The sequence below is a fragment of the Lucilia sericata genome, unplaced genomic scaffold (assembly GCF_015586225.1).
Source record: "Lucilia sericata isolate MDLA Ls3-8-SP2 unplaced genomic scaffold, ASM1558622v1 Contig000182F_arrow, whole genome shotgun sequence".
Taxonomy (NCBI): Eukaryota; Metazoa; Arthropoda; class Insecta; order Diptera; family Calliphoridae; genus Lucilia; species Lucilia sericata.
Window position 1 is genome coordinate 517718 of NW_023994210.1, and position 10324 is coordinate 528041.

The following is a 10324-nucleotide window of genomic DNA, read 5'->3' on the forward strand; positions in this document are numbered from 1 at the left end:
TGATTTTAGCCATCAGAGCGTTGGTAGCTGTCTCGCTCCGATGGAGGTTTATTTGGATAACCTCAATCATGGTCATCCATTAAACTGTCTTCCAGCGAGTTGGTGGTCACCTCCTCGCTCTTTGGATTTGACTCCTCCGGATAGCCTGAAGTGGCTATTAATGCAGTGAGTACTGTTGATGGCACTGCGGTGTCCTTATCAGGCATAGGAATAGCAGTATTTTTAATAGACACATTCCCAATTCTGGAGAGCATTGCTGTTCTGTCTTCTGGCGGGTGAGTGATTTCCTCCTCGCTTTTAGGATTTGACTCCTCAACATTGCTAGTACTTGCTAATGATGCTTTGGGTACTGTCTTAGGTGTTTTAGTGTCCTTGTCGGGGCCGGTTTTGACAGCCCTTTCAATCGGCGCCTTCCCAATTTTGGAAAGGGCAACTACACTTTCTTCTGGCGAGTTAATGGTAAATTCCTCGATTTTAGGATTTGACTCCTCAACGTTATCAGTAGTGGATACTGTGGTCTTAGGTTTTTTAGTGTCCTTTTGTAATAAGTTATGAGTGTTTATTTGATTTTCTGAAACTTTTATGGGACCGACCGCACCCATGTTATGAACCGATCGTGAAAAAATCTGGAAATAGAATTTTGTTTATTTGGTAAAGAGTAATGTGCGTTTAAGATTTTCGTAAAAGGACCATGTATGGGAGCTATGACCAATTATGTATATAAAGACAAAATTTCAAAATTCTGTATCTTTTTCATTATTTGGTAATGAATATTGTGCATTAAGTGATTTTCGGGAGGGAACCTTGTATGGGAGCTATGACCAATTATGGACCGATCGAAAAAAAAATTTCGTAGTAATATTTCTGTATATGGGAGCAATACTTGTATCAAATTCTATACAGATATCTTAATTTAGTAATGAATTATGTGCGTTTAAGTGATTTTCGGGATGGGACTTTGTATGGGAGCTATGACCAATTATAGACCGATCCAAAAAATTTTCATAATAATATTTGTGTATATAAGAGCAATACTTGTACCAAATTTTATATGGATATCTTCATTTACTAATGAGTTATGTGGTTTTAAGTGATTTTTGGGAGGGGACCTTGTATGGGAGCCGTGACCAGTTATGGACCGATCGGAAAAAAAATTTTCAGTAATATTTTTCAGTCATATAAGCAGTACTTGTACCGAATTTTATATGGATATCTTACTTTAGTAATGAGTTACGCGTTTATAAGTGATTTTCGGGTGGGGACCTTGTGGTCCGTGGACCGATCCAAGAAAACTTTCATAGTTATATTTCTGTATATGAGAGCAATACTTGTACCATATTTTATATGGATATCTTCGTTTGCTAATGAGTTATGTGATTTTAAGTGATGTATGGGAGCTATGACCAATTATGGACCTATCGGAAAAAAATTTCACAGTAATATTTTTGTGCATACGGGCAATACTTTTACCAAATTTTATATGGATATCTTAATTTTGTAATGAGTTATGTGCGTTTAAGTGATTTTCGGGAGGGGACCTTGTATGGGAGCTATGACCAATTATGGACCGATCGGAAAAAAATTTCTCGGTAATATTTGTGTACAGATAAGCAATACTTGTATCAAATTTTATATGGATATCTTAATTAAGTAATGAGTTATGCGCGTTTAAGTGATTTTCGGGAGGGGACCTTGTATGGGAGCTATGACCAATTATGGACCGATCGAAAAAAAATTCGTAGTAATATTTCTGTATGTGGGAGCAATACTTGTACCAAATTCTATATAGATATCTTAATTAAGTAATGAATTATGTTCGTTTAAGTGATTTTCGGGAGCTATGTCCAATTATGGACCGATCCAGAAATTTTTTTCTCTGAATGAATTCTATTGACATAAGATTTTAATTTGTAAAATTTTGTGAAGATATCAACATTTTGACGGAAGTTATTAACAAAAAACCCATTTTCCGGGAATATGTACTTTTGTATGGGAGGTATATGAAATTGTGGACCGATTCTAGCAGTTTTCAGCAGGGATCAAGTTCTCGTATAGAAACTTATGTATGGTGATTTTCATGAATTTATCTTGCATAGTTTTTGAGAAAATTACATCCGAATGTGTAAAAAATGCTTATTTTTTCGAGGTTGTTTTAAATTTTGATTCATAACTTTTCCCGGTATGAACCGATTTTGCTCATTTTCAATACCAAACTGCTTAGGACAACAATGAATATTTTCGGTGAATTTGGTGTACGTCCTTTGCTTAGTTTTAACGTGAGCGTGTTTTAGGCAGACAGACGACAGACAGACGGACATAGCTAAATCGACTCAGAATTTGATAAGGACCCAGAATATATATACTTTGTTGGGTCTCAGATGAATATTTCTTGGTGTTACATACGGAATGACAAAGTTATATATACCCTCTATCACCACTGATGGTGGTGGAGGGTATAAAAACTGTATTACCTTCAATTGTATCAGAATTTTTTAATATTTTTGTGTTTCTTATGTGTTTTTATGTAAAACTAAAAAAATAACGAAATACTGAACAAATACAGAACATTTTTACCGTTTTTAGCAATGAATAATTTTTACAGGGCTCTAAAATACAGTACTGTTCTATATAATACAGAACGTCTGGTCACCGTACTTATGGTGTACTCAACAATATATCGATTTAGAATGAGACAATGAGGTGATCTCAAGTAAACCAACTTTTAGTAAAATAATCCACATTATTTCCATATAAATTTCAAAATATATAGTTTTATTTGTTGATAAGCAAAAAAAAAAATGTAAAAATTTGACACAAAAATTAAATTGTTAATGAAATAAAATGTTGTCCAACTGCAGGACATAGGCTTTAATTGGAGACTAAAACGATTAAAATAGGATAAATAGTTTAGAAAATATACGATGTCAAATGTATACTTTGAACCTTGATAAAATCTAAACCGCAATGAGTTCGTATACAAAGAATATGTGTACCAAGTTTCATCAAAATTGGAAAGGGTAAGGTACAAAACCTGTTCGAAAATTTTTTAAATGCCCCTATTACCAAATTTTGGATAAAGTTCATTAATTTGATCATATTTTAGATGGACAGACGAACAGAAGTATTGATGGACATACGAACATAGCTAACTAGACTCAGAAATTCACAATGGTAATAACACATTTTTGCAAAATTTATGTACGGGTTTTTAAATATTCTGAAATCAAATTTTTTTTAAGATAAAGACAAGAAAAAATTCCACACTTAATTTGTTAAAAAAATTCAATTATTAATGATAAAAAAACTTAAGTCGACCAATAATTGAACTTGCGATATTTGGTTTGTTAGTTCCATGTTTTATACAACACACCACTCCGTTATTTCAAACTTACGTTACTAATATTTCATAAAGAAACTATCTTATTTTCAGTTTGTGCAAAACACTGCTGCTGAATAACTCTAAACCTATTTTACCGATCTTGCTGATTTTCAATACCAAACTGCTTAGGATAACAATGAATATTTTGGGTGAAAATCATTAAGTTTCATTGCTTCGTTTTAACGTGAGCGTGTTTTATACAGACAGACAGACGGACATATCTAAATCGACTCAGAATTTCATAAGGACCAAGAATATACTTACCTTGTTGGGTCTCAGATGAATATTTATCAGCATTACAAACGGAATGACAAACTTATACTATAGATACCCGCTATCAGCACTGATCGTGTTGCAGGGTATTAAATAAATTGTTGGAAAATGCAACGCATACATGTTGATAGTAATCGCGATCTTTATGCTGTGAAAGCAGAATATAAATGAAGCAACTACCAAAATTACGAACGTGTGACAAAAGGAATATCGAAAAAACCCTTCAAATTACGTTTCGTGCCTGTTTTGCAACACTCTTTTCTTCTTTCCCCACTTTGTCAACAAGCATAGTCTGAAAAAGGTCTTATTCTACGTATTTTAAGACTAAACATTTATTATAATTATTTACATACATACATATATACATACATACATACATACATACATACATACATACATACATACATACATACATACATACATACATACATACATACATACATACATACATACATACATACATACATACATACATACATACATACATACATACATACATACATACATACATACATACATACATACATACATACATACATACATACATACATACATACATACATACATACATACATACATACATACATACATACATACTACATACATACATACATACATACATACATACATACATACATACATACATACATACATACATACATACATACATACATACATACATACATACATACATACATACATACATACATACATACATACATACATACATACATACATACATACATACATACATACATACATACATACATACATACATACATACATACATACATACATACATACATACATACATACATACATACATACATACATACATACATACATACATACATACATACATACATACATACATACATACATACATACATACATACATACATACATACATACATACATACATACATACATACATACATACATACATACATACATACATACATACATACATACATACATACATACATACATACATACATACATACATACATACATACATACATACATACATACATACATACATACATACATACATACATACATACATACATACATACATACATACATACATACATACATACATACATACATACAAACATACAGGTTGGTACATCATCTTTTTATCCTTACACCTGTAAATATAGCTTCTTACTATATTTAGCCTAAACAAATTATCTAATAATTATATTTAATAAAAAATTTAAAAATACAAAGATTTAAGCTGCATATTTTAAAAAATAATAAATTTTATGGTAAATTCATAAGAAAAGGTACAATTAAGGACGAACAACGTGAATTTAACAAGAAATGTTAAAAAGTATAGTTGAATTTAAAAAAAATTCAATAGTTACCTAGCTAAAACTCGGCAATGGGTTGTACTTCCATAACCACTTACTTATCAATTACTTACTTGCCGTCTGTATTACTTAGAAGTACTCTAGTAATGACTTATATAATCTGATATAGAAGTACTTTATTTTCGGTATTGCCATTTGTTTGCACATTTTACTTAATTGCGTGTTAAAAATTGTGTTTTACAAAAAAGAAAACAAAAATGGATTTGTATGTGAAAATCATTATTTGACGCGCAATAAAATAGCTAAGCAGTGGTTGAGTGAGTAGAAGATGTGACTAACAAACCGAAGTCCCTGGTTTGTATTCTAGCTGGTTCTTTTTATGCCCTCCACCACCATCAGTGGTGATAGAGGATATATATAAGGTTGTCATTCCGTGTGTATCACCAAAAAATATTAATCTGAGACCCCACAAAGTATATCATGAATTCCAGGAAAGAACACAGAAAAACTGAAAATTTTTGACCTCATGTCTTTCAATTTCCTTCATATTATCAATATATGTTCTTTATGTAGAAAATAAAAAAACTCTGTTTTTTATTTTGAAAAATTTCAAGAAACGCAATTTTTGTGGCGGTTTTAATTTGTTCGAAAACTACAAAAAAATAAAAAGGTATAAAACTTTGAATGTTCATATCTTTGAGAGTTTATATGGCTGTGTTCTTTTATTCTAATATAATTTTTATATTAAAAATTTTAAGATTGTGCATTTTTTATGGAAATGCACATTTTGAATGCATTTTTGAAATCGTTCTCCCTGTTCAAAATGTTTTAAAAGTGCATTAATCGATTATCTGAAGCTTTTTATGCAAAATACAAAAATATTTTTTTGTGACGTGCAGTTCATCTATATTTTTGAAAATGTTTTATATTGGGAAATTTTTAAATATTATTGATATGTTATGCATTTAACAGAATTTAAAACTGCTTAAAATACATTGCTGATTAGAATTGTGATGCAAATATTTAAATTTGATTACTACTAACGTACACTTTCATCAAAATGCATTTCTAAATAATATTTTTGAAGATAAATGCATTTTTGATGCAAGTGCACCTTGCTGCCGGTCCACACTAGGAAACTTTTTTTAGGAAACGTTTGATTTTGCGTGAGAGAGAAAGAATATCATTCATCTCTCTCGCGGTACGGAGTTTCTCGTACTCGGAAACTTGTTTTGTTATTCTTCTCATTCGTACAACAACAAATCAATGCAATTAATACGTAATTTCTGAAACAAAAGTTTCTATGTGTGAACATTAAGGAAACTTCAAAAGAGAATTAAGAAAAAGTTTCTTAAACAAAAGTTTCCTAGTGTGGACCAGGTCTTGAGTGCGTTTTCCAAGTCGTTCTCTCTGTTGACAGTATGTTAAAATATCATAAATCAAAATTTGCTATTCTTTATATTATATAAAATAAATTTTTTTATTAAACGAATATTCTAGCATCAATTTTTGCTATATTTTGAAAATACATTTTTTTTAGTTTAAATTAGATCAAATGCCCATCAAAAATATAAAAATTGTTATTTTATATAAAAAATTATAGATTTATCAATAATGCACTTACAATATATATTAAACATGGAGAACAATGTAGAAAATGCACACAATATGCATTTGCATCAAAAATGCATTTATCTTAAAAAATATTATTTTGAAACGCATTTTGATGAAAGCGTACATTAGTGGTAATCGAATTTAAATATTTGCATCCCAATTCTGATCAGTACTGTAATTTAAGCAGTTTTAAATTCTGTTAAATGCATAAAATATCAATAAAATTTTAAAATTTCCTATTTTTATATTTTTATATTTTGCATAAAAAGGTTCAAATAATCGATTAAAGTACTTTTAAAAAATTTTGAACAGTAAGAACGATTTCAAAAATGCATTCAAAAAGTGCATTTCCATAAAAACTATGCACTATATTTAACTTTTTAATATAAAAATTATATTAAAATGAAAGAGCACAGTCATAGTATTAGATTGTGTTTTAAATCAACAAAATCAGATATTAACTCTCAAAGATATGAACCTTTAAAGTTTTATACCTTTGTGATTTTTTGTAGTTTTAGAACAAATTAAAATCGCCATGAAACTCGTTTTTTTGGAATTTTATGTAGATATGTCTTATATATCCAATAGAGTATGTGTTTACAAAAAATTAAAGAAATCTGAAGACCATCGGTCAATTCTTAATTGATTTTTGATTGATTTCCCATACAAAGTCCCCTCCCGAAAATCACTTAAACGCACATAGCTCATTACTAAATAATGGTATCCATAAAAATTTTGGCACAAATATTGCCTTTATATATAGAAATGATTGTTAGAAATATACTTGTTAACTTTTCATATTCAACATATACAGTGAATCAATTAAGTAATTTGCCTATGTAAAATTTTATAAATTTTAAGAAAAAACTTTATCTGAACAATTATTTTTAGCAAAATAAAGCAATTTGTTTGTTGTACTTTTTAAAGAATATCTTATATTTTAATTTTCTACCATAAAAAGCAAAATCGTGATATTAATTAACGAGATTTTTGATAAAATGTGAACGTATTGTTAATTTTTAAGGTCAATAAAGTATTTTGCTTTTTTAGGTTTTTTGTTCATTTTTTTAATATTGCTGCGTTATTTTATAAAATTTAATATTTTTATTACTCCTATGTATTAGAATAACATTTTTTAGATATTTTAGTAGTGCAACGACTAAGTTTGAACATTTCTTAATCGATTTAATATCCTATATACCTATAAGAATTTTTCAATATTTGACTTAACATGAAATCTATCGTTTCTTTGATTTAATTTCGAAAATAATAAGTAATTTTGAATTGCATACATGATATATTAGGAAATCAATGGATTTGGACCTAGAAAAAAATTTCAGTGGGGTATAAATCTATAGATTATAACAAAAACAATGGTCATTTTGTATTGATAAACAAAAACTACATTACGGAAACCCCATCTATTTGGGGAGTACTGTGTGAATTTCATTTAGAATTGTATAATATTGATTCTTATTCAATAAAGCTAACACTAAGTACCATCCTAGCCACTCTAAGTATGGGGATATCACCGTATACCACTATAGAACTATTACATGCTAGAATCTTGATATTCTACCTCATATTTTGTATGCATTATTTTATGAATAAAATACAGTAGTCGTAGTTGGATTTGGATAGTTATTCCTGATTTGGGTTCTAACTATATATACGTGTATGTATTAGCTGAAAAATATTGCTTTTGTGGATCTTAGGTGATGAGAACCGCCTCTATTTTTAAATATCTAAATTAAGTATTTTTTCCCGTACCACACGATAGTTCACTTTATATTGTTTCCAAGCAACCTAAGGTCTTTTTAGAGGTCTAAATTTAAACATAGTGTTCTTTTAAGTTCGTATATGGACTTTGGAGAAGAAAAATGAGGACTTCAATGGTTTTTGCAAAGTCGCTCTCCTTTGGCAGTTAAAGATTTTGAAAGACAACTCAGTGCGTTTTTTAATAATTCTTTGTGTTATTTCATCAATTTCTATATTTTATATTTTTTAATGATTGATTAAACATCTCATAATTGAATTTCATTGATTTATACTTGTCCTAAAAATCTAAACTAATTTTTTATATTGGAATTGCCTCATTATTTCCCTTTAAACATTTTTGACGCAAATAACTATACAGTTTCACACAATAAGGATATGATTTTTGAAAATTACAATTGAAAAATACTTAACACGTGTCCTTTTAACAATAAAACAATAAATTGCAAAAAGCAATTAAAAAATAATTTGAAAAACCCAACGAAATTAACTGGAAATTTCAATATGCAAAATACTTTATTGACGTGCAAATTCTGATGTAAAATAATAAAATGCAACAACAAATGCACCAAAATTTTTATTTTAATATTTTTTTCTTGGTTTTCCCATTCCACATAATCTCTATTTTCAATTGGAAAACATAAATTTACTTTTTACCTGTTTTTTTGAATTTTATTTATGAACAAAAAACAAAATTCTCTTAAAAAAGGTAGGCAAAAAACTTAGTTGATTCACTGTATATTTTAGTTTACTTTGAAATTGTTTTTATTACAGTTTTCTGAGAACTTCAAAAATTTTCTACACACAACTTATAGAACTTTTTCAATATAGATCATTGTTAAATAAAATATTATTATTTTATATAAAAAGAAAATCTGTCTTACATTTATTAAGAGGATTTTCATCAGGTTAATGGCCCAGACAGAACGTGTGGGAAAAAGTATTATTGATTAATTGAAATTAAAATAAAAAGTTGTGCAAGAGTCTCAAGATGGCATCGTCGTCTTTATATCAGATAGAGAAGCTTGACGAAAAAAAATTATGAGACGTGGAAAATTCAGATGAGGAGCATCCTGATTCATGCCGGTACATGGAAATATGTTAATGGAGATGAGCAAATTGATTCGACATGGGGCCAAAATGAAATATTAGTCTTCCCAGCTGAATTATATCAGTCTTCCCAGCTGAATTATATCAAGAACATTACAAAATCTAAAGATGCCTGGAATAAACTTAAAGAAGTTTATGAGCCTAGTGGACCAATGCAGAATAAAAATATGAAGGACATTAAAGATATGGCAGAATATCTAAACAATTTTTGCGACATTACGGAGAAATTAGCTAATGTTGGAATACGTATACAAGATGAATTAGGATGAAAAGGAAAATGTAAACAAGAATTGGAAAAACAAAGAAGCTGCAAAGGTAACAAAAGGAAATTGTTTTATATGTGGTAAAAAGGGTCATTACGCAAATAATTGTAACTCAAAACGTGGTCAACAAAAATCGTACACTTTAATTGCAATGGCGAAATCTGAAAAAGTAAGTAGTCTAAAATCCTGGTACATTGATAGTGGTGCTACAAGTCACAATTTTGCAAATCGAAACTTATTTATAAAACTGGATGAATGTAATAACAATATCATGTTAGCAAATAATAAATCAATTGTTGTCATAGGAATTGGAACTGTCAATGATAGTATAATTGAACTAAAAGATGTTTTATATTCTCCAGATTTGAATGGTAATTTTTTATCTGTCAGCAAAGTAGCTCAATATGGCGAAAAATCAAATTTAATCAACATGGTGCAGTTTTTACTGATGAAAATAACGAATTGATTTTGAAGGCCAGAATGGAAGATAATCTATTTGTGTTTGACGTCAAAGAACCTAAGGAGAAAATACGTGCTTTAAATTCAAACAATGAAATTTGGCATCGAAGGTATGGACAACTAAACTATCAAAG

General features: G+C 29.2%; 1 protein-coding gene across 1 annotated transcript in view; it reads left to right on the plus strand.

Moving 5' to 3' along the window:
• Positions 1-9737, plus strand: part of LOC119601640 (vacuolar protein sorting-associated protein 13D-like) — a 275471-nt gene extending 265734 nt beyond the window's left edge. The window contains exon 10 of the mRNA XM_037952697.1: positions 9511-9737. Within this exon, the coding sequence (XP_037808625.1) occupies positions 9511-9737 (227 nt within the window). The remainder of the gene's footprint in view (positions 1-9510) is intronic.
• Positions 9738-10324: the final 587 nt, after the last annotated feature.